This window comes from Lepidothrix coronata, unplaced genomic scaffold (assembly GCF_001604755.1).
Source record: "Lepidothrix coronata isolate B3197 unplaced genomic scaffold, Lepidothrix_coronata-1.0 Scaffold210, whole genome shotgun sequence".
Taxonomy (NCBI): domain Eukaryota; kingdom Metazoa; phylum Chordata; class Aves; order Passeriformes; family Pipridae; genus Lepidothrix; species Lepidothrix coronata.
Genome location: NW_016690390.1, coordinates 277616 through 302789, shown reverse-complemented (window position 1 = coordinate 302789; position 25174 = coordinate 277616). Strand labels below are relative to the sequence as shown.

At 53.4% G+C, this 25174-nt stretch overlaps 1 protein-coding gene across 1 annotated transcript; it reads left to right on the top strand.

Annotated features, from left to right (window-relative positions):
- The first annotated feature begins 1517 nt into the window (after positions 1–1517).
- On the top strand, positions 1518–25138 carry EVPL (envoplakin). Its single transcript, XM_017832985.1, has 22 exons — positions 1518–1591; positions 7521–7620; positions 8118–8272; positions 8949–9072; positions 9669–9794; positions 10088–10126; positions 10865–11026; positions 11607–11714; positions 12338–12433; positions 12672–12797; positions 13702–13848; positions 13991–14145; positions 15504–15601; positions 16192–16373; positions 17077–17255; positions 17686–17824; positions 18391–18584; positions 19318–19468; positions 19943–20026; positions 20112–20222; positions 20832–20924; positions 21689–25138. The coding sequence occupies exons 1-22, from the start codon at positions 1518–1520 to the stop codon at positions 25136–25138; spliced, it is 6093 nt and encodes a 2030-aa protein (XP_017688474.1).
- Positions 25139–25174: the final 36 nt, after the last annotated feature.

Here is a 25174-nt window from a genome sequence, read left to right as displayed (position 1 = left end):
CATCCCTGTCAAAGCTTCAGCTTACTTAAAGCCTTTGAATGCCAGTGCAGCAGGATCTGGCCCTGTGGGCTACAGGTGATGTGCTGGGCTGGTTCCTCCTCCTGGGTCCCTCCAGCAGCTCCAGTCAAAGAGCATCACTGCTGTCCTTGGTCAGTGGGATGTCAATGGCAAAGGGGTGATCTCTCAGCAACCACTTTCCATCCTGTCTGTGTCTTTCCCTCTCTCCTGAGGTGAGCATGATTTGTTTTGTGTCAACTTAAAGAGGACAAAGAAGTCACCCAGGAGGGGATGATGGACCCCAGGCCTTTGTCTCTGGTCCTGGGTTGTCCTTGGGCCACGTGGAATGGGGAAGAACAGCCACGAATCTGTGCTGGCATCACATGGTGGCTGTGACCTCCATCTGTTCCTGTCCTCTTCCTCCTCCATCCTCTGCCCTCTCTCTCTGTTCCTTCCCGGGTTAAGGATCCCCTGTTGCTGTGGGATCTGAGCCAGATCAGCCTGAAACACAGGGTTCCTGGTTTGTGGGGAGCTTTGAGCTTGGCTTTGTCTGAAACCAACATACAGCCAGTCCTTGCTGTGCCTTAGGAGAGCTGTGGGGCTGGGCAGCCCCACCAGCAGCACTATCTGGACGGGCATCCCCAGGAGCCACAGAGGTGCCAGGGTGTTGTTGGGCTGTACTGGGAACCAGATGGGACTCTGAACATTTGCTCCACAAAGGAAAGAGCTGCCCACAGGCAAAGCCTGCTCGAAGATCTTGCCTAGACAAGGTGTCCAGGCAGAGCCTCAGACCCAGATTTTGGGGCTTTGGTACCCAAGTTTGTCCCAGAGCCTCAGTCCCCCTGGCTGAGGCTCCTGTGATGCTGCACTGGAGCTGCTGATCTTCCCTCTGCCATTAGCCTTCCTGGTTTTCCTGGGAGCCAGGGCCACCTTGTGCTAAACCTGGGCCAAAAGTTTGCTGAACTGCAAAATAACATCAAGTCCTGTGGATTGGTGGTTGGTTCCCAAACTGCTGCTGCCACCTTGGAAAACTCTTGGTTGGCTTTGTCTGTAGAAGTTGTGCTGTTCTCTAGCATTTTGAACAGCTACTACAAGAAGATGCTTTAAAGTACGTTTCAGTAGCTGCAGTGCACCCCTTCCAAGTTGCATTTGCAGGTTTTTCCTCCCTGCAAAGGCCGTGCTCTCTGCCCCTCTGCCGTGAAGCTGCTGCACGGCCGTGCCTGTGTGTGCCAAAGCGCTCTCCGAGCCAGGGCGGGGTCTCCCGTTCTCCCTCTGGGGCTCTGCTCTTTCCACCCTAAACTGGTTTTTCGAGTCATTTTTTCATATGTGCCTCCTCCATCCCTCCTGCTGCTGCTGCTGCTGCTCACCTGCGTTCGGGGAGGAGCCTCCCAGAAACTGCTCTTTAGTGCTCCGCCGACCTTCCCCCGCTGAGTCTTGTTCCACCCCGACAGACCGGAGCGGAGATCCGGCGCCCACGAGGACTCTGCAGGCTCCGGGAGACCCGCTGGGACCTGGCCAACATGTTCAAGGGGGTGGGCAAAGGCTCCCCGAGCAGAAGTTCCCCCAACAGAGGCTCCCCTGTCAAGCCCAGCAAGTAAGTGTGACCCCTCTCCTCTCTCTCTCCCCATCCTGTGACCCTGGGGGAAGATGAGGGATGAGTGATCCGTGTTTACTAAGTTCCCTTAAGAACTATCCCTCTTTGTGGAGCAGCAGAAGGTTTGGGATTGCTGGAAGCTGATGCCAAAACTTGCTGCCCCAGCCTTTGTCCTTGTCTTTGGAGGGCTTTGTGCTCCCTCCCAGAAGTCCCTGTGCAGCCCCAGTGCCTGACGATGTGCTCAGGGTGCATCATTGAGCAGGGAGGTGCAAAAAGCCCCTTTTGGGCAGGAAGGAGTAGGCAGGATAAACACAGCCCCTGTGCTTGGGTGGAGCGAGATCTGCTCGGTGGTGAAGCAGATCCCAGCCTGGGTCTGAGATCCCGGGATTCATTGGTTCCGTGGGGTTGGTGTGATGCTGCCCTGGGATCCCTGGAGAGGGATGCTCAGTCTGGTGCTGCTGAGGTGGAGGAGAGGGGTGGGGAGTGGGTTTGCTCTAACCCATCCTGGGGACAGGCCGGGTCTCTGCAGGTCAAATTGCTGAGTTTGCCTCTTTTGGAGCTGTTTGGAGCAACCTGGTCTGGTGGAAAGCGTCCCTCCCATGGCAGGGGCTTGGGACTGGGAGGTCTTTATGGTCCCTTCCAACCCAAACCATTCTGTGAGGAGATTCCCTAAGCTCTGGGGAGTGAGATATGTGATGGGACTGGGATGCTTCTGGGAGAGGGTGCTCTTGCAGAGGGAGTGCTCATCCCTCCCTGCAGCTGCTGTTGTTAACTCGGGGTTATTTTCCACCTTCCCCAGCAATTTTACAGTTCGTGGTGTTGGTGGACTGATTCTGTGGGGATCCCTGTTCCCTGTCAGGGTTGGAGGGCGAGGAAATTGCAAGGGGGTTTGTGGTGAAGAGGAGGGGACCTGCAGGGGGGGGGTGCTGGCCCCCTCTCCTGGGACCACCTCCAGCAGTCCAGAGTGGGGGGCGTGTGTGGACACCTGTGGGGTCACAACATGGTGCTGGCACCCAACTGCTCTGTTTTGGGGGTCCAAACCCCAGGTCACCAAACAGCCACTGAGGAGGAGGGTGGCAGGTGCTGCTGGGCAGGGCAGCAGGACCTGAGTGGGTGTCAGGAGCTGGACCCCTGCCACAGGAAGCTTCAGTGGAGCTGAGCACTCACAGACTCATCTTGAAGGCAGGTCTGGGGGCTCCCTGAACACCAAGCATTTGCTGGGGCCTGGCAGCAGTGAGCCACCTCCCCAGCAGCCCTGGAGCTGTGTCAGGCTCTGGGTTTTTTAGCCTTGTTAATGCAATCTATCCACCTCCTCAGCCGGCTTTCAAAGCAGGCTGGGGATTTCTCATGTCAGCTCGCTGCAGCCCCTGCAGTGCTGCAGAGGGTTTGGGCCAGGTTCTCCCCTGCCATGAGCCTCTTGGGATAACTGGAGTTGCATCCCAGCGAGACCTCACACCTCTTCCCTGTGCAGGACGGAGGCTGGAGCCAGGAGTGCAGCAATTACTGAGCTAGTTGTGCTTGTTTTAGGAGGCACCAACCATCAGACACAGCCTAATTCGCTTGGCCATGGCCTGGGGCTTGGTCAGCACCCAAAGTAGCTGAGAAAATGAAGGTGGATGAGTTGTCTTGGGAGCAGCCACCAGCACACACTCTGCAGATGGCCCCGAGAAAATGTTGGTGGCCCAAGGCTGCTCTTGGTGGCCCCAAGGCCAAAAGCTCAGCAGCAGCTGAGGTTCCCTGTCTCTGGGGTTCACAATTAGTGATTGGACCCCTACAGAGGTACCTTGTCTTGGTCCTTGGGATGATGGTGCTGAGCATCTCAGCTCTCAGGGTCCTTTTCTGCCTCCATTTGGTGGATGCATCCCAGGGAGGCAGCAGCAAGTGGAGGTTTGTCCCCAGGGACCATCCTGGATGTGCCCTGCTCTGGAGGAGGCACTGCAGGGTTGAAAGGGAAAACTCATGTGAAGGTGGAATTGAATTGGATCTGGCTGGACTGGCTGCCTGGGTGTGATTTTTAACAAAGGCTGTGGGTGGTTTTGGAGGTGGAGGGGAAGTCACCTCCTGGTTTAATCATCTGGGATTGCTGCTTTTGCCACTGCCTCCTCCTACTTCTCCTTGATCAGTCTAGAGCAGGGTGGACCCTGGGAGACACAGGCTCAGGGATTAACCCAGCACTGGCAGGGGGTCAGTGGTGCTGTGCTATGATCTGCTGGCAGATCAAAATGTACAAGGACATGTCAGGGAGAACAGACCCAGCTTTGGGGTCTGCCATAAAACAAAGTCCCCTGTGAGGAAGGGATGGAGGGATCAGGGACTGCAGCACATGGGTGCTGTGGTCCTGCCCAAATGTGCCCTGGAAGGAGTGACCAGGAGTGGGGACAGTCCTGCCCCTGCTCAGTGACACTGTCCCTTGCGTGTGGCTGGACTGTCCAGGAGGCAGAAAGTGGTATGAGAAATGAACCAATTAATAATGATAATAATAGTGCTCTGCCTCTCCCAGGCATGAGATAGCCCTAGGGAGGAGGCTGCCCTGGCTCTGGAGGAGGAGGAGCAGGAGGAGCTGTGCTGAGCCTTGCCCTCAGCTGTCCTGGGGCTGTGGCTGTACCATGAGCTGTGCAGGGAGCTGGGCCTGAGCTCTGGGAGGCTGAGGGATGCACAACATGACCTCGTGGCTCCTTGTATCCCACCTGATGCCAGGCTGCCTCTCTGCAGCCCAAATGTCAGTATGTTCATCCTGAGATGTGGGGCCCAGCTGGGTTGAGTGAGGGCTCCTGCCCAGGAGCAGCGGGGATGGGGCAGGGGGACACCCCGAGGAAGGATGGTGAGGCACCACGTTACTGCAGCCTGTGTGGATGGGTGTTTGCACTGACAGGAGAAGCTCACACTCAGCACAGGGCAGACCCCCCTCTGCTCCTGAGGTGATGCTCTCCAGGAAGCATTTTTGCAGTAGCATCCTGGTCTCTAATGTCCGGTGCCCCATGCAGCACAGGCTGGGATGGGCTCAGTCCCCATGACCAGGAGGTTTCTCATGTCTTTTCAGTCCATACTTTTCTTGTGGCTCAGCCTAAACAAAGCTGATTCCTGTGTCCAGCCTTGTAAACCAAGAGATGGGATGTCCCGGTGTTTCCTTCAGTCAGAAAGGGGTGCCAGCAGGAATAAGCAGGATTTTGTTGGGGATCTGCCCTTCCTGGGAAGGATGGATCCTCACTTCTCCCCTCTTGGAATGGCACAGAGGTATTCACAGTCACAAGACAAACTGGGATGGGCTCAAACTGGACACCCCATTCCCACTCTTCCCACGTGGGAGCTGAATTTGGTCAGACTTCTTGGGGGGACAATGCTCTCCCTGCCCAGTGGGAGAGGTGTCTGTTCCCTGGGACAGCTGCATCCATCCCCTGGGACAGCTGCATCCATCTCCTGGGACAGGGCCCAGCCCAGCCCGTGACTCACACTCTCCTCCCTGCACAGAGAGCCCGGGCAGGAAATTTGGGTGGTGCTCGAGTATTTGCTCATGGGACACCACCTCATTCCAGGCGTGTCAGGGATGAGTGGGAGATTGTGTAACCTCCTGGGGAGGGGAGACCTCTGAGAGCTTCTGTCCCGCTGCACACTCTGGCTCACAGGGACCAAGTCCTGGCTCTGTGCTGCTCCCACCCACCCCTTTGTGCTGGGGCTTGGGGCCAGCATTCATCTCCCTGAGCTTATCTCAGAAAGGCATCCATGGGGCACAGATTGGGTGGGAGGGATGATTAACGGGATATAAAAGACAGGTTGTAGCAGACAGTGATGCTTGGATGGGGATGATGATGACGATGAATGCTCTGCTTGGGCTCTTCGCCTCCATAATCCCTGGAATTAGACCCTGTAGAGGGGGCCCTGCTGGAGCACAGCAGTCCCCGTTTACTTTGCTCACTGCATTCCGGGCAGGGAAGCAGAGGCATGGCCGGGAGATGCTGCCATCCAAAATCCCCCAGGGCAGCTGAGAGCTGCTGCTGCCCTCTTGGGAAATCAAAAACAAGGGAGGAAGTGGAGAAAGGGGACAGGAGGATGCTGAGAGCAGGCGTGCTGGGGCTCTGCCTCCGCTGGAGTTACACAGGCTACAGTCAGAGTGGGCTGGGCTCACTTGAAACAGGAACTGTGGCATCTGAGTGCTTGGCTTGGGGTGACCATGACACTCACTGGCACGTTACAGTCACTTGGGGCTGTAATAAATGAACATCCCAGTATCTGCTACAGCCTTTGGAATGAACGGTGGAACAGCTGGAGCCATGCTGAGGAGCTGGAGCAATGACAGAGCCATTAAGGGAACCACTTCCCTCTGTCCTTTGCTGGATTCAGGGACCTGGAAAGAAAGCACATGGCTCTAGGGCAGATGTGGTGGCTCTGCTGCAGGACATCACCTTTCTCCCACCTTCTTCTTCCACCAAAGAGGTACCACCTGCCCTGAAGAAGTGTCCCCCACCCAGACCCCCATGCAATGTCACATTGCTGCTGCTCAAACTCTTCCTCCTGGTCTCAGACCCCACCGTTGACACGTAACCTCACTGAACTTTGTCCCATCAGCAGCATTCTGAGGGCTCTGCATGATGTTATTCCTCCACACCCTCCTGCCTCTGCCCACACCGTGCTCTCCCTGCCTGCAGGGTAGGGCTGGCACTGTCCTCAAGGGCAGATGCTGCTAGAAACAACAGGACAATGAGGACGAAGGTGGCACCAAGGTTTGTGCTTCCCTGTCCTCAGGGAGCTTTGGGAGCCATCCCATGCCTTGCTGCAGGCTTTGGATCCAGCTGTTTCAGCAGGGCTCATTCCCAATCCCGGTGATGGAGTAAGGGCTGTGATGGCACCATCAGCTGTGTGATGGCCCTGGGGTGACAGGCAATAGGGAATGGTCTGTTGGGAGCCTTCAGTGAAGCCTCACTGGGGCAAGGAGAGCTGGCAGGTGTGCAATGGCCTTGGGAAATTAGAATTATAGAATCACAGAGTACCCTGAGTTGGAAGGGACCCATCAGGATCATGGAGTCTATCTCCTGACTGTGCACAGGACACCCTGACAACCCCACCATGTGCCTGAGAGCATTGTCCAAACACTTCCTAAATGCAGACAGGCTTGGTGCCCTGACCACTGCCCTGGAGAGCCTGTTCCAGTGCTCAACCACCCTCTGGGTGATAAATCTTTTCCTGATATCCAACCTAAACCTCCCCTGACTCAGCTTTGTGCTATTCCCCAAGCTCTGAAAACAGCACAAATGCAACAGCCTGTGCAGCACCCAGGGGGTGCAAGTCTGTGTCCTCTGCAGCCCGGCCCTGGGGTGGCACTGGGCTCTCCAGTGACTCAATGGGCCCAACTGTGGAGCACTTCACATGGAACAAGACAGCAGGATGGCAGCTCTGGGTCAGGCTGAAGGGCCACCTCTGCCAGCAGCTGAGGGCAGGCACTCAAGGAATTGTCTCCAAACAGGGTGAGCATGTTGTGCTGCCTCTGCAGGGTGCTCTCCTGGCCTCCAGCCGTCTGTGGCTTCAGGTTTTCCCAGCCCAGATGTGGTGTCAGTGCCTTTGGGAGCCCTACAGTGATTTGTTGTTTGTTGTTGGGTGTTTTTTCCTTTTATTTTTTTTTAAATTTTTTTTTCCTCCAATGCTTTTTGAATCCACCTGAACTTTTGGGCATCTGCAGCTGGGAGTTGTGCAGATGTGAAAATCTGCTCACCCTAAACACACCAGCTCTTACCTTCTCTTGTCTGAAGGCAACAGCCAGGCATCAACCACTTGTGTGTGTCTGTGCCCTTGGCCACGGCTCATAACCCTCTCCTTGGAGACCAGGAGGATATGGGGAAAGGCCTGAAGGACCACACCTGGGACAGGTCCTGGGCAGTGATGAAGAGGGTGGGAGTTGCTTTCACCCACCCCTCTGCTCTGCTGTTCCCTCCCTCAGGTCCTCCACAAATGAGCTGGCCGTGCTCATCTCCCGCATGCAGACAAACGCCGACCAGGTGGAGAAGGACATCCTGGAGACACAGTCAAGGCTCAAGCAGGTGAGCTGTGGCAGAGGGTGGTGGGAAGGTGAAAGTCTTTGCCTCCAAATGCAGTGTCTGGGATGACAGGTCAGGTGTTTGCTCTGTGCGTGCTGGTGCAGGTTTGGGGGCTGACTGGAGGCTGGGGAGGAGCAGACACCCCACAAAGCCTCCCAGCCCCTGAGGCTGCATCCCAGGGCCTCCCAAATTCCAGCCTTGTGCTTTTCTGCTCAGTGCCTCATGCTTCCCACAGCCAAGGCTGTCTCACCTACGGCAGCACAGCCCTGTGCCTCCCAGCAAGCTCAGAGGCAGCCAGTCTAACCCACACCAGTCCCTGGGTGGGAGGGACACTGGAACAGCAGCTGCACTGGGCTGGGCTCCCCAGCTCAACCCTTTTACCAGGAATCCTCTGTGGTTGACATGTTGAGGACCCAGAGCCTCTGCATTGGCCAAGGAAGTTGTTGTGAGGTCTTTGTGGTCCGACCAGGCTGTTTTCTTCTGTCTCCCTCGGTCTTCAGGATTCCAGCAATCAGCAGAAGAACAAGGCTTTTGAGTTCCAGACAGAGAATGCCAGGAACCTGAAGGAAGCAGAGACCCTGCTGAAGGATCTCTTCCTGGATGTGGATCGTGCCAAGCGGCTGAAACACCCACAGGCTTCTGAGATAGAGAAAGAGTGAGTGCAGTGGGGGGACTGATGTGATGGGGGCACTGAGCAATTGGGAGCCCCTCTATGATCTAGACTGAGTTCCAGTCATTGGCATGAGAGGTAGTGTCAACTCTTCTTCCCACAGAGTTTAGCCTTAAAATCAGATTTTCTGCCAATATATTATAGAGATAAGAGTGTACAGAGTGGTTGCCAGGGTGAGTGCCCAAGAGGCCCCATTCTTTTGGGAGCTCCTGTAAAAGGTACCAGAAAAACGCAGAGATAAAATGTGGCCCCACTCTCAGGGCAAATCCCCTTTTCCTCTGCGTTTCCTAAAATGAATGCCTTTGGTTCAGGCAAGCACAGAGTCAGACATGGGTGTTGGAATGGGAGAAGAGCTTCAGTTGGCTTTGTTCCCCTCCACTTCCAGCACTACTAGGTGGAAATCAGGAGGGAATGGCAGTTTTCTAGCTGGGCAGGCACAGCCTTGATCTCCCTGCAGTGTCATCCTGGGCTATAATTCCTGAGACATCCCCGGAGATAGAGAACAGCAGGACAAGTGCCTCCACTGCTGAAGGAGGCCAGTGCCACAGAGGGACAGCAGAGTAGCCTGAGTCTTGCAAGTGAAATCTGGGCTCCACAAACCCCACTTTGGCTGTCCCTCTTCCCAGCTGACACAGAGACATGTGCCCTTTCCCCTTGGCAGCATCCAGCAGCTCCATGACCGTGTGACCCAGCTGTGTGCCGAGTACCGGGCCCTCTACGAGCAGCTGAACGTCCCCGACGTGGGGCCCAGGGTGGACTGGGCCAGGATTCTGGACCAAAAGATGGTAACAGCAGCTGGGTTTGGATGCATCTCCAAACTGCGTGCTCAGCATCATGCAGGGATGTTGCAGAGGGGTGGAAATAATTCAGCTGCTCTGGGTGGAAGAAAGACTCTCCTCCCACCTCTTAAAACGCTCTGGATTGATCCTTTCAGATTAAGAGCTACCAGAAGGGGTCAGGTAGAGAGCTCTGCTGTGGGATGAAAGGATGCAGAAGGTGATGTCTCCTACAACTTGACAGCCCTTCCTTTGAGAGTTTCTCACAGCGAGGTCTGGGTATTTAGAGTGGCCAGATTGGAGTCAGTTTGGATTCCCTTGAAAGCTGGATGGTAACTAAGTGCATCCAAAGCATGTCACCATGGGCAGGGAGCTGGTGCAGCTTAGGTTTCTACATCAGGGTTATATGCCCTGATTATCTTTTTCCCTGTGTATGGCTGGGGAAAAGGCAATCAGCAGCAGTCACAGGAATAAACAAGATCCCTTCCCTTGCTCCCAGCCCGCTATCAGATTCCAGATCTTTTCATGCCCTGCCAGCACTCACTGGGGTTTCTCCTTGAAATAAAGCCTTTTGCTTTAATCTCTGCCTAATTCCTTTTGCACAGAAACAAGTCAACGCAGGACAGTACGGCCCTGGCATGTCAGAGCTGGAGAAGCAAATAGCTGAGCACAACATCCTGCAGAAGGAGATCGAAGCCTACGGGCTCCAGATCAAGAACCTCCATTCCGGGGTAGGGCATCCTCTGTCCCCTCCTTGTTCTTGTTGCTTCACTCAGGCCCATGTCCCATCTGCTCCTCTGCACGGTGAATGTTCACCCTTGTTTTGCAGAGGGCATGGGGGGCCTGAGCTGGGACAGACAGAGCCATTCAGGGGCCGGGGAGGTGATTCTTGGATGGTTTCTAAAGCGCATTCCATAAATCAGCTCATCAGTATCTACCACATGTTTTGATAACAGCTTTTTTTTTCTCTCTTTTTTTCTTCCCCCCCCCCGCCTCCCTTGGTCTGGGCTGTGTTGTAACCCAGGATGTGGCAGATTTAAAAAGCCAGTACAAGGACTTGCTGGTAAGCTTCTCGGTGGTTTTCTGTGCAGATGGGGTCATACAGCGGAGTAACACCATCCCTGATGGACTGGGAATGCCCAGCTCAAAGCAGGAGCTACCTCTGGGCTTTCTCAGTGATGTCCCTCTTCTTTCCTCATTTCCTTCCCAGCTTGGGATGGGTGTAAACTGAGAGCGCTCTTGCTGCCCTCAGGGCAATGCTGTGAGTGAGATCCATGTCTCTCCTCTTCATGGGTCATGGATCTGGAGCTGCCCATGTGTGTCCATGAGCACAGGGATACAGAGGCAGCAAGAAACCCATCCCAGCCCACACGCTGCTCCCAATCAGGATTGCAAATGCTGAGGCTCAACCTGATCCCTATCAAGGGCTCCAGAGAGGAAATGAGCAGCAGGAGCAAAGGAGGTGGCTGGGAAGAAGGTCCTGGTTTTAGCCAGCTGGGCCCGTGAAGGTTTAATGTTGAAAATGGGATTTATAAGAAACACAGGAGAGCTGGGCCAGCTCTGAGAGTGCCCGAGGCACCAGCCCACACCTGGGATTCTGGTTAGACAAACATATCCTGTCTGTGGGGAGGGAAGGGGAATGGCAGCCCCATCAGATAAGAGCCAGTGGTGGCAGATTTCTCACTGAGGTCTCTGGGAATCTCGTGGTGGATGTGCAACAGGAGCAGGGTCCTGGAGAGGAGGGGAAAGGGACTCCTCAGGCTGAGGACCAACACTGTCTCTCTCCCGTGTGTGTGGGCAGAAAGCCTCCATCTGGCAAGGGCAGAGCCTGGGCAGCCTCTACCACCACCTCCAGGGCTGCACCAAGGAGCTGGGCTACCTGACAGAGCAGCAGACCAAGATCCTGAAGCAGGACTGGAGTGACCAAATGATGGACGTGCAGAGTGTGCGTCGGGAGTACGAGGTGAGCTTTGGGGGGTGGCAGCAGGTCCTGGCTTGGGAGTCTGGCCAAGCCTGGCATGTGAGATTTGCAGGATGGATCCCAGCCTGCTGGACATCCTCCACCAGCCCTGAGCCTGGGGCTTTCCCAGGGCAGCCCAATAGTGCTGGGCACTGAAACAGAAGTGGAAGAGATCCTCTGGATTCATTGAGGAACTAGGGATGAGCCACTCTGTGTGTCCCTGCCAGTCCCCTGAGCTGGAATGTGGGATCATATGTTAGCTGTCAGTGAGGCAGAGAGAAGGGAAGGACTCAGTATCACATCAGCCTCAGTGGCCAACATACAGAACCCAGTGACTACTATGTGCTGGGACCAGGAAGAATAGAGGGATAATTGCTTAGGAAAATGCTCTTTGAATGAATGCCCTGATGCCTTCTGAGGCCCAAGTGCGTCTAATTTGTTTTAGCTTTGCCTAGTCTTTTCTGTTTTTAAAAAACAAACAAACAAGGATGCTTTGGGAGCCTTGTCTCTGTTATGTTGGGGTTTGGTGCTCTCTGTGCTCCTTGCATGCTCCCAAGGTCACGAAGTTTCTCTTCCCCTCCAGGATTTCAAGTCCAATGAGCTGCTCAGCCAAGAGGAGTTTGTGAACCACCTTCAGGACGATGGGGACAGGATGATTGAACTAAAGCACCCAGCCATCAAGCCTATCCAGGTAGGGACAGGGAGTCTCTTCCCAAACCCTGTAAGAGAACCAGAGTGCCTGTGCATCAAGAACCAGGAGGAGGGTTGGAGGAGACCCCTTCACATCTTCTGCAGTTGTTACTCTTTCCTCCCACACTGCACTGGCTGTACTGCAGCACCTTACTGCCTATTCCAACCTTATGGGGAAGCTGAGGGCAGTGCAGGGTCTTCACCCCTTTCAAAATCTCCAGGAGATGGTGGGAACCATCTGTGTGCTGGGACCAGCTCCTGCCCAGCTGCTCAGATATGTTGGTGCTGCAGGGAGCTATGACATGGTGTGATTTCTCCCAAGTGAAACCAGTTCCCGGCTGCCCAGGTTGTATTTCCAAGCCTGCAGATGCAGTGTCAGGCTGAAGTGGGCTCTCAGCCCCCAGCACCACCAGAGCTGAGACCCCTTGGGGAATGGTGGCTGCTCTGTATGAGCCAAGTCCTTCTCAAGGGGTGTCCTTGCCCAGGTTCAGCATCAGGCAGTGCCTGGGCACAGCTTTGTCTCTGCTCTTCCTCTGATCTCTGGGACTTCTGGGGAAAGGAGGCCAGTGCTGGGGGAGGTAGGACCAGCTGGAGCCCACTGAGCTGTGCTCTGTCCCACCACAGGCTCACCAGGAAGCCTTGAAGAACGAGTGGCAAAATTTCCTGAATCTCTGCATTTGCCAAGAGAGCCAACTGAACAGTGTGGAGAGCTACAAGAAGGTAAAAAGCAAATTCGTGGGCCATGGGTCTACAGGTCAGGCCAGAGTGGGCAAGCTGGGAAGAGAGAAAGTAGAGGAATGAGGATGGGAGATCCTCTGCTGGTACCTAGTCAGGGCATTTTGGGGAAACACCTCTCAAAACCTAATCTTTTAGAGATACTGGGAACTGAGAGACCCCACTGGACTTGGAGGTAGTAAGGTCCCCCCGTGCCTGACTGTTTTCCTACCCACACCTCCAGTTCCAGGATGATGCTGAGGCTGTGAGCCGCTCCCTGAAGAAGATGAGCTCTGACCTGGACACCAAATACAGCAAGTTCAACAAAGACAGCCCCGGGGTGGTGTCAGATCTGCTGCTTCAGCTGGAGGTGAGATCTTCAGGGCTGGTGGAACCAGCCAGACCTAAGGGGCAAATCCAAAGTTGTAACCTCCCCAATAAGTAACAGTGGGGAAGAGGAAGAGGTGGGTAAATAACCCTATGGGGACAGCTCACCACAGCTCTGTGCTTGGGAGGGGGAAGCCCCTGGCAATACCGTGCTCTGAGTACTGAGTCCCTGCATCCCAGACTGCAGGGCAGTGACCCCTGGGACAGCACTGTCCCCATCAGTGACACACAGCCAGGCCCCAGGTCACCATCAGAGTGAAGGAGAAGTGCAGGGAGGAGCCTCATGTTGTCCTTAATAGGAGACACTTGGATTAGAGGGCCCACAGAGTGTGAGCCACTGGCACTCAAGCACAAGGGAAAGGTCCTCCCATCTCCTCAGCACTCCCATGAGCCAAAGGCAAGGGAGGGAATAAAGAAATCTGACCTGAGGGGTGAGATGCAGATAAGAAAGGAACATTTGCCCGGGAGAGAGGGAAGGGACACGTTCAACATGGTATCTTCCCAAGCATGCAACACATTTCACTCTCAAGAGGTGCTTGGATCTTGGTACTTTCTGACACTGGAATGCAGCCACCTCTTGGCAGGCCTCTGTCCCATTCCTGAAAAAGAAAACTTCTTCAGGAGATTTTAATACAACAGTGTGGGTTCACCTAAGGTTAACTCAGGCTGTGCCTTCAAAGGAAGACCTGCTGTGAGCAAAGGAAACCGAGGAGAGTGTTGATAATGAAAAGGGGAAGAAGGGACATGGAGGGATCAAGAATGGAGAACCTCCTGACTCTGCTCCACAAGGGTGGACAGCTGGTCCCAGCATACTCACTGTAGTGTGACCCTCCCCTTCCTTCTCATGCAAGCCTGGTCACAACCACTGTCTTCCCTGTTTTGTCTAGAACGAGGAGAAGGTGTTGAAGCAGGCAGAGAAGAACATCGCTGACCTGAAGAGAAGGAGCAAAGAGATCAGCCCCCTGAAACTGCGCAGGACACGTCCCTCTCAGCCCCTCACCTTGGACACCCTCTGTGACTGGGATGCTGGGGAGGTAAGGGCTTGACTGGCAGCACCTTCAGAAGAAGCAGGGAGCTGAATTCTTTGTTTGCTCCAGATCTTGGCTCTGAGGTGGGAGAAACCATCCTAGTGCCAGAAAGTCAAGCCTTTCACTGGGTTTTGTGTCTCTGTCCCAGGTGCAGCTGACCAGAGGGGACAAGTACACCCTGAAGGACAACAGCAACCCTGAGATGTGGGTGGTGCAGAGCAGCGCTGGTGTGGTCCAGGAGGCACCTTCTGCTTGCTTCTCCATCCCTCCACCTGACCCTGAGTCCATAGACAAGGTCAATAGGTGAGTCTGCAGCGCAGAGTCTGACCCAGAGAGACATTTAGACTCACTCAGGTCATAACCAGCCTGACCACCTCACCTGCAGGGAAACAGCAGCTGGGAACAGGACTCATGACTATCTCTAGTACGAAATCTCTCTCCTGGAGAGGTACCTTATCCAGGTTCCTTCCATTCCTCAACAGCCCTGCACACTGCACGGACCTCACTGTCAAAGAGTTTTCTGGCAGTCAGGCTTGATTTCTTCACCCAAACATGTGACTCGCACAGGTCTGACTAAATTCATTGCAGAATCAGTCTGGAGCTTGGGACTTGCCAAACAGGACAGAGTTATCTGTGGTATCTCCTCTCAGCCAGCCCCAGTTGGAGACTGAGAAATGCTCCTTGAACCACCGTGTAGTTCTGCTGCCTGCCTGCTCCGTCAGCTCCTGCCGTTCCCACAGGACGGGGCGGTGGTGCAGGGAGGTTGGCATTACCTTTTTAATCATGTCCCCGGGTCTTTGGATAAATCAGTGCAGCTCAAGTGCCATGGAAAGGCCACAGCCCTGACTCAGAGCTACGTGGGCATGTCCGTGGTGGGAGCTTGGGTCCCCAGGCACAACGGGCAAGATTGCTGCGTTGTGTTGCTCTTCCTCAGTGCCCACCCCTCTTCACACATCCCAGATTACTGAGTCCTTTGGATTTATGGGTTTCATGTGTGCTTTAAAACAGAAATTTAGTTCCTCTGCATGGAGCTGTGCCCTGGACCCCCCAGACAGCCCTTGTCTGACAGCAGCCAGGCAAGCTGGGAATTGCAGGTTTTAGCACACAGTGTTTAGTTGGAGCAGTCCACAGCAGGGATCACAACTGGCCTGGTCTTTTCTGGTTCCCTTCCTCCTAGTTCCATTGGGCTTTTTTCTCCCAGAGATACATTTTGGTCCTTCCAGTTTTACAGATCCCAGCTCTAGTTTCATTAGACAGGAACCATCCTTTCGATTGAGACTTGGCATTTCTGTTGCAGCAGCCACAGCAGCAGCTCCTTGTACTCCCTTCCTGTGAAGCTGCAAAGCGCTGCCACCATATGAAATCAACTTCCAGCTTTGACAGCTTCTGCTGAGGGTTGGAAACGCTGGCTCCATTGGCAGAAGTCAGCTGCTCAAGCCAACCAGCTGCTTTTGCTGCTCTTCCCTTTCCTGAGGGATGTCTCCGAGTTACAACAGGCTGCAGGCTTCCAGACTGCCCCTGCCTTCGGGGACACCTTCCCCTGCCTTTGGGGACACCTTCCCAGCAGGAGCCACGGAGCTGCTGCCATGCAGGGCTCTGTCAGGCCACGCTCAGGGCTGTGTCCCATCCTGCTGGCTGAGGATGCTCCTCTCTGCTCACAGGCTGGAAGGGGAACTTAACACGGTGAAGCAGAAGCGAGCGGCGGTTCAGAGCACCCTGAGACGCAGCCAAAAGGAGCAGGTCCAGCCCAGCCAGCAAGGTATGTCAGCTGGATAGTCCAGCCCTCTCCAAAGCCAGCACCTTCCTCCCAGAGCTCCCAAAGCAGACTGGAAGCAAAGCACCCACCCAGGGTGGGCAGAGGTACCTGCAATACACACACAGGTCCCTGTGGGAGGTTGCTTTCTGCTCCGTGGAAAAGAACAGCCACAGCATAATCTGACTCCTGGTGCTGCCAAGGACTCACTATGTGATATCAATTCACTTAAAATCTGTTGCCCTTCTCAAAACTCTGTGATTGACCTTCAGCTCCATCAACAGCTGCAGGGTATTTAGGGTTGCAGAGGGATGTGCCTATCCAGAAACCGTAATTAAACCTGCTTTGTAATCTGGGTGCCTTGCAGTTCTCTTCCCTAGCTGGGGGCTGTGGAATAAGCAGGCAGCCAGGGCTAAATCCCAACCCCTGCCTAGCCATGTTATTCCCACAGCTATAATTCAAAGGCTCCCAGCAAAGCTGAGCAGGGATGTGTCTGCAAAGACTTGGCTGTCTTTGTCCCTCCTTTGGACTTGAGCTCTGGCTGGCCAAGGAAGAGCTAAAAGCTGGGGATTAACCTAAACTGTGTCTCGCTGCAGCTCTGTCCAGGAGCCCTCCAGCAGTCCAGGATGATCCCCAAGCTGACCGGCTCCTCAGTAGCCTGGATCGTGTTGGCAAGGACCTGGTTCAGGTAGAGAAGGAGGTCTTGAGCCGAGTGAGGTCTCCTGTGAACTACAATGACCCCACAGATGACCTTGCCAGGAGGATCAAACAGCAGCAGGTGAGTTGGAGCAGGAGGAGTTTGGTAGCTCTGTGTCCTTGCCCCAAAGCAGGTTGACATAGAAATTACATGAGAGATGGCAGCTGTGTAGTTGCAAGGGTTTCAGGCTGGCTTGAATCCTTAAAATGGGACAGGTTAAGCCAAACCCTCAGGAAACTCAGGTCCTTCCCTTGGCTCTGTACCAATCTGTATGTTTGTTTCAGAGCTGTGGTCCAGGTCTTGGGAATTCAATCCTCAGCCTGGTTGTAGGGATGCTGTCACCCTGCACTCTCAAGTCTGTAGCAAAAAAATTAAAAGATAGAAGGAATTAATCCAAGGACCGGCTTTGGCTCACCTGATGGGAAGTACAGACTGGTAGATGTCAGTGGCACAGGAAAAGAGGCAGTGCTCTGGAGCCCTCCTCTTTCCTCTGGGATAAGGTCTGGGTCTGTAGCAGCTCAGCTTGTTACATTTTCGTCTGTGGGTATTTATCCAGCCCTGGCAGAAGGATGGGCTCAGGCAGGTTTTTTCCATCTCTTTCCCACACCCTGCCATTGCCAGACAGCCACAGTCTGGATGGGGCTGTGCCCCAAGGGGCAGCTCCTTATGAGAGGGGTACCACACCCTGAGCCCCACAGCCAAATCCACCCCTGGGGGAGACAAGTTTCCACTGCAGCACTGTTATGACTGTGTTGGGTGACTCTGCTCCCATCTGATGTGCCAGGAAACAACAAAGAAGCTGGAGAACCTGGGGGCAGCCAAGGATGCCTTGCAGAAGGAGTGTGAGACCTACCTTTCCAAGAAATCCACCAGCACCTCGGCTTCCCAGCTCCCTGTCACGCTGAACGCCCTCAGGAGCAAGTACAATGATGTCAATATGCTCTCCAGCCTGTACAACGAGAAGTGAGTGCTGGTGGCAAGGCCTGATGGGGGTGAGGGAAGGAAGTCCTTGCACAGAGGTGTCAACACAGAAGCATGACAGAAAATGCTTTTAGTCTATGTCGGTGTTTGTTGAGGTCCTGCACGGGTTGGAAACCTCCTATCCATCACCAGAGCGACCTCTGAAAGAGTTTCTGTGTGTATTCTGTGCTCAGATCCCCCCACTGTGGAAAATCCACCACAATGGGTGTGTGTCCTAGCTCTGTTGTTGTGAAATGCAACGTGTCTGACTTCTGGGCAGCACTACAGGGTCGTGAGTGCACAGTGCTTGTTCCCTGTCATGTTGGAGAAGCTCCGATGTTAAATAAGCTTAAACATGCAAAATCAGAGAGCAGAGGAGAAGAATGGGGTCTCCTGTAGCTAACCTCGTCCTGTCATTTTTTCCCTTTCCCAGGGCCAAGGCTGCCCTCAACCTGGAGACTCAAATTGAGAACACAGACAAGATTGTCAGCACATTTGAGGCCAAGCTGGCTCAGGACAGCATCATTCCTGCATCCCCCAATGCCCTGCAGGATCGGGCCAATGACCTGCAGGTAGGGGAACATCAGGCTCTTCCTTAAGGAAGGGACATCTCTGAGCTCAGGTAGCAATGGTGGGAGGAGCTGGACTTTGCTAATTTGAGCACCTCGAGGTGCCAGCAATGAAGCCTTTTTAAGGACTTGTTCCTTTAAGGTTTCATGTTGGTATTGCAGGATGACCTGCCTTCACTGGCCAGCAAAAAGCTCTGTCCCTCTCAGGCTACCTTTGAGTCCCTAAAATGATGACCATTTTAGCATCTAATCTCTGTTGCTCTGCCTCGCACTCATCCCTAATCTTTCCTGCTTCCAATCTCCCTGCTCCATCCTTAACACTCACAGGGACCCTTTTTTACCTTCTCCCAACCTTCTGCATGCTGCTCCATCCACTGTCCAGCCCACCTTGCTTCCCACATTGCTTACCGAGTAAGTCTCACTGCTCCACCTCTTCCACCTTGCCCATCCCTTGGAGAGCCTGACCAGCCCCCAGGTACTGCACAGTTAGTGGTGACAGGTTAAGGAGGGTGTTTGGTTGGTGCATTGACTGCTACAAACCTGGAGGTGTCTTTTCTCTCCCCCTGCAGAAGATGAGGCGGGACCTGGTGGCCCAGGAGGACTGTGTGCTGAAGCTGAACCGGGGGCTCAAGGATGCCGAGCACAGCTGCAGTGCCGTGCAGAACAACTTCCAGGAGTTCTGTCCCGACCTGCCGCGGCAGAAGCGGGAGGTGCAGCTCCTCAATGATCGCTACCACGCCGTTGCCGACCAGCTGGATCAGCGGTGAGGGGCTGTGGGATCATCTCTGCTCCTCTTGGCTGACATGGACCAGTGTTAGTCAGGGTCACAGAATCACAGAATATGCCAAGTTGGAAGGGACCCATAAGGATCATTGAGTCCAACTCCTGGCCCTGCACAGGACCATCCCCAAGAGTCACACCGTGTGCTTGAGAGTGTCATCCAAATGCTTCTTGAGCTCTGTCAGCCTTGGTGCTGTGACCACTGCCCTGGGGAGCCTCTTTCAGTGCCCAACCACCCTTTGGGTGAAGAACCTTTTTCTGATATCCAACCTCAACCTCCCCTGACTGCAGGACCCTGATCCTGACCACTGTCCTGTAACACTGAGGACTGGGTCTGTCCTGCTCTGTAGTTGCCACCTTCCTATGCACAGCACAGGCTTTGAGCTTCCAGATACCTGAGATAAGGCAGTTTTTGACTACTGGCTTCTGCCTGACACAGGGACCTTACACATAGAGACCCTTTTAGACACTTCTCCCAGGGATTGCTGCTGGTTGCCTGCCTTTTTCCTTCTCTCATCTCCCAAGTAATGTTCATGCTGCAGTAGCAAACCTGATGTGTGCAGTTAGGCTCCCCACTCAGGGATCAATTGTCACTCCCTTGTTTTTTGTTATCTTGGTGTGTGTTGTGACATTCTCACCATAGTGTCTTTTTAGGAACTTGCAGATGAATCTTTGCCCTCCCCCTTAATGTTCCTGTTCACTTCTGTCCTGTGCAGAGAGAAGACCCTCAGAAACATCAGCCTCACCTACCAGCAGTTCCAAAACTCCAATGAGAACCTGATGTTCTGGATGAACAACCTACCCAAGCACCAAGTGAAGACCACTGATGGGCCAAGCCAGATCAACTACAAGCTGCAGGCACAGAAGGTGTGTTCCAGGGCAAGCATCATAACCTGTAACGTTACAGGGATGCGGGAACTGGGTTGCATAAAAAATTGTACCATCAGCTCCTGGATGTGTGCTCCCACTGTCACAGTGAATAACTGTGATTGCAGCCCACAGATGGTGTATCTACAATCCTGAAAGATTGTACCCCGAGCTGAGATGTTGCATTGGGTCCTGCATCTTTCTCTCCTTTGTCAGATCCTAAGCTCAGTAGTTCAGATGATGAGTTGTGGAGGTGTCTGTGTTGGCTGCTATTTATCTCATATGTGATAAATCAGTGTACCAGGTCCTGGGCAAGTGATAGTGCTGCTGAGATCCTCTAAAGCCTTGGAGACTCTTCTTAAATATCTTCCTGTTCCCATCATTCCCTCAGCTGAGCTAATTCTCTAGGCTGCAAGAGTGTCACTGTGTTGCTGTATTTCAACCTGTCCTTAACACCACGTGTGTCTCCTGCAGAGGCTGGTGGAGGAGATTGAAAGCAAGGAGCCCGAGAAGAACGCTGTGGTCAGACTGTCCCGGAATGTGCAGTCCACGCTCAATGTATGGCTGGGTTTTCCCATTTATCACTCCCTTAGTGTCTCACATGAGAGATCCCACCTGATTCTCCTGTTTCTGCTCTGGACAGGACTATGAACTTGAAGCAGGCAAATACAGCTCTTCTCTGGACCCTTCCCTGACCGACTCTGCTGCAAAGAGGCTGCGTGTGACCCCCCTGCAGGAAAGCATCCAGGCCCAGGTAAAATGTTCAGATGAAGGCATGGAAACCATTGTCTATCTCCTTACCCGTGCCCCAATGTCCTCTGCGAGGCCTTAATCCACTCTTACAGCCACAGATGATCATAGTCAAATCCCAAGGTCGAAGTCATCAGGGATCTCTTTGTCTATGGTGGAAAGCAGCACATGAGGTCCAGAATTAGGGTTGTCCCTGGTGCCTTGTGATTGCTGATGCTGCCTCCTTACCATGTTGTATGTGAAGATAAGACTTACAGGGTAGTTGTGTGAGGGCAGGAGCTCCTCTGTGCTGCTCCCAGTTGCACCCCAGTTCTCCTGCATCACCTCGGGCTGTTCACCAACTGCCATCCATGTGTGGCCCAAGGTGAATTTGGAAGTCTGGACTTTGTGTAGACCTGCAGGCGTCTAACAGGCACTCAAATAATGGGGACAAGATCTTCTGCACGAGTCCCTAGACTCTGTGTGTCTCTATGGAGTCAGACGTGAAGACACTAATCCCTGAAATTGTTCAGTACACAAAGTGCATCCAGGTGAAAGGGGTGGCAGAGCGTCCCACCCAACAGAGCTGTGTCAGGGTGAGGGGACAAGGCTCTCACCGCTGTTTCTTTTTTAGGAAAGTGATGTAACCAAGCTCTACATGGAGCTGGCAGCAGAAAATAAACAGCAGCTCAGCCGGCTGGAGTTTGCCAAGAAGATTGTTGAGAAGGTACCAGCTCACAGCAAGATTGGGGTACTCTAGGTTGGGGGTTCAAATCTGCTCAGCCTGGGGTTCCTCCTTCCTGAGTCTTCACATCCAAGTGTGAGGAAGGAAGGAATGAAAACCCTCTGAGAAAAAGACCACAAGTAATCACAGTTTATTGACACTTATCTTAGGCTGTGACTCACTTGTGTGGACCCTCAGCTCTTTACTGAAGCTGTAGTGTATGCTAGGAAAAAAGACTAGGGCTCTTAAGGCCTGTCCTCAGCTATATCTAATCAACATTCACGGGCTGAGAATTTCAGATTTGTTTGTGGATGTGGCTGGAATTCAGTGCTCACAGCCTTCTGGAAACACTTCAAAGCAATAGGATTTTTAGACCTTTCTAGGGTTTGAACCATCTGTAGGAAAGGCCTCTGGTCTGGATGACTTTCAGTGTGCTCAGGAAGGACAAGAGATTAAACTGGGGCCTGGCCCAGTTACTCTCCATCAGCTGCAGGTACAAGGCAGCACAAAGCACCTTTGTGAGCTGCTGCAGCACCTCCAAAACAAGGGGAAAACACACCAAGTCAGTTGCTTGAACTGATGGGAGCGTGTCCTCATTTTCCATTTACAAACAGCCATATTTGGAGACTCCCTGGGGATTATGTGCCAGCTCTATCTCCCACCATGCCATGGCATTTAAAAGGTCTCTGTGCCACCCTAAAAAAGAAGAATGACTCCGTTTCCCTGCCCTTTTTTTTTTTTAATTCTTTTTGGTTTCTCCCTCGCAGAAGGAAGTGCATGAGGACATTGAAGCTGTACATGAGCAAACGCAGAAATCTGAAAACAAAGCTGCAACAAGCAGGGAATCTGAGGGGTTGAAATCGCAGCTGGAGGAGGAAAGGAGGAAAGTTTCCAGGATTGAAGAGGAGCTGGAGGAACACAGAAACAAGCTGCTGATGTTGAAGACTCAGAAGCCTGTTGAAAGAGTGGAAGAAAAGGAGGTGATAGAATATTACAGAGACCCACAGGTGGAGAGTAACCTCTCTAAGTTGGTAAAGCAAATTGAAGAGGAAGGCAAAAAAAGGCAGAGCCTTCAAGAAAACATCGAAGTGATGAGCCGTAAACTTGCCCAGGTGGAGAGCGAGAAGAAGGTTGCTCCTGCTCAGCTCCTCACCAAAGAGATCACAAAAATTGAGAAGGATCCAAGCCTGGAAGGTGAAGCAGCCAGTCTTCGTCAGGAGATCAAACGTCTCCAGGAGGAAAGCTTGGCTGCTGCTTCCGAACTTGAGCAGCACAAAAGGGAGCTGCACATGCTGGAGCGAAAGCAGCCCAACGTCCGAGAGAAAGTGGTGGTGAAGGAGCTGATCAAACTGGAGAAAAACCCAGAAATGCTGAAGTCTGTTAGGACCCTGCAGCTACAAATTGATGAGGAATCCTTCAAGAGGAAGTCGGTGGAAGAGGCGATAGAGAAAGTGAAGAACAAGATTGAGGAGGTAGAAAGACTAATTGAAATGGCAGAACCCAAAATTATTGTTAAGGAGGTGAAGCAGGTAGAGCAGGACCCAGAGTTACTGAAAGAGACTTCCAAGCTTAAAACTCTGATTGAAGAAGAGAGGAGCAAAAACTTGATGCTTACGGGTGAGCTGGGAGAGCTGCAGAGCCAGTACAGCATCGCAGAGAAGCAAAAACCAAGGATAGAGGTGAAAGAGAGGGTCAATGAGATTTTCCTGGTGGATCCTGAAACGGAACGGCAGATTGCACACCTGAAAAGGGAGCTGCAGGAAGTCACTCTGAAAAGGACAAAGATTGACAGTGAAGTGGAAGAGGCCTTAGCAGAGCTCAATGTCCTCAGGTCACAGAAACCAGTGGTGGAGTTTAAGGAGGTCATAGAGGAGGTGGTGAAACATGAAAAGAGTCCAGAGATTCTTAGAGAGATTGACAGGCTGAAAGAGCAGCTCAATGAGCTGGTGAACACCAATGGCAGGACCCAAGAGCAGCTCATTAGGCTGCAGGGTGAAAGGGATGAATGGAGGAGGGAGAGATCCAAGGTGGAAACCAAGCTGGTCAACAAGGAAGTCATCCGATATGAGAACGATCCACTCTTGGAAAAGGAAGCCGATCGCCTCCGTCAAGAGGTGCGTAACATGTCTCAGAAGAGGAGAGCTGCAGAGGATGCAATCTATGACTTGCAGAACAAATACATGCTCCTGGAGAGGAGGAAACCAGAGGAGAAGGTAGTTGTTCAAGAGGTGATACTGACTCAAAAGGACCCAAAGCTCCGAGATGAGCACACCAGGCTGAGCCGGAGTCTGGATGAGGAGGTGAGCAACAGGCGCCGCCTGGAACGCGACGTGCAGCAGGTTCGTGCGCTGGTGAAGGAGCAAGAGAAGTTACTCAACTTTCAGGAGGATCGAAGCAAGAGGCTTGCACTGGAGAAGGAGATGAGACAAATTACTCTGAGAATAAAGGAGCTGGAGGAGAGCCCGGCCCCGGTGCAAGAGAAGATCATTATGGAAGAAGTGGTGAAGCTGGAGAAGGATCCAGTCCTGGAACAGTCTGCCAGCAACCTGCGCTTGGAGCTGGACCGGGAGAAGATGGAAGTGCTGAGCTTGCAGAGAGAATGCAAGAACCTGCAGGTGCAAGTCGATGTCCTGCAGAAAACAAAATCCCAGGAAAAGACCATCTACAAGGAGGTGATTCGAGTGGAAAAGGACAGAGCGCTGGAGAGTGAACGTGCACGAATCTGGGAGCTGCTGAGCAGGGAGAGAGGAGCCAAGCAAAAGGCAGAAGAGGAGGTACGGCGGCTCAGGGATAAGATCGAGAGAGCTGAAGGCATGAAGAGGACGTGGGCTCGCGAAGAGACGGAGCTGCAGAAAGCCAGGAACCTGGCCATCCAGGAGAGAGCCAACTTGGAGAGTGAACTGCGGGATCTGGAGAGGCAGAAGCAGCAGAAAGTCCTTTTCCTTCGGGAGGAGTCCAAACTGCTCAACCAGCGGACTGAGAATGACAGGCAGAAGAAGAAGCAGCGGGAACATGAGTTTTCCCTGCTGGAGGCAGACATCCTTAGGGAGAAGGACCAGATCTACAACAAGGAGAGGTTCATTCGGGATCTCCAGTCAAAGGTCAACCGGGAAGAAATCAATCACGAGACCCAGATGAGAGAGACAAACCTCTCCACCAAGATCTCTATCTTGGACCCCGAGACAGGGAAGGACATGTCCCCTTACGAGGCCTATAAGCGAGGTATCATAGACAGAGGCCAGTACATCCAGCTGCAAGAGCTGGAGTGTGACTGGGAGGAAGTCACTACCCTGGGCCCAAATGGGGAAATCTCACTTCTCCTTGACAAGAAAAGTGGGAAGCAGTATTCCATCGATGATGCACTAAGGCTGAGGAGGATCACAAAGGAGGAGTACCAGCTGTACCGGGATGGCAAGATTCCCATCTCTGAATTTGCCTTGCTGGTGGCTGGGGAAACCAAGCCTCCCTCATCCCTCTCAATTGGCTCCATTATCTCCAAATCCCCACTCACATCACCCACCACCCACCAAACCCAAACCTTCTTCCCCCCAGCCTCACAGAAGGGCATAGGTGATGACACATCCCCCATCGCCGGGGTGTATGACACCACCACCGACACCAAGTACAGCGTCAAAACTGCTCTTGCGAAGAAGCTGCTCGATCCCATGACAGCTCAGAAGCTGCTGGAAGCCCAGGCTGCCACGGGGGGCATCATAGACCTCATTTCTCGGGACCGGTTCTCAGTCCATAAGGCGATTGAGAGGGGACTGATTGACAGGACCTACATGCAGAGACTGCTCAATGCACAGAAAGCTTTCACGGGGATTGAGGACCCGGTGACCAAGCGAAGGCTGTCTGTGGGGGAAGCAGTTCAGAAGGGTTGGATGACCAAGGACAGTGCTTTCCCCTACCTGCAAGTCCAGCATCTAACTGGAGGGCTCATTGATCCCAAGAAAACCGGTCGCATCCCTGTGCTGGAAGCTGTCCAGACCGGGATGATAACAAGCAACCTGGCCAACAGGCTCCAGGATGAGTCCAACTATGAGAAAGATCTCATTGACCCTGTCACTAAGGAGAAGATAAATTACAAGGAGGCCATGGCCCTCTGCCAGAAGGATTCACTGAGCCACCTCCTGCTGCTCCCGGCCGCATCTGAGGGGTATCAGCGGTACCACCAGGCGAGCCGCTCCCCCAGGCTCTCACGGTTCAGGCATTGAATGTACTGGGGCTGGTTCCTTCAGGAGTTCATCCCT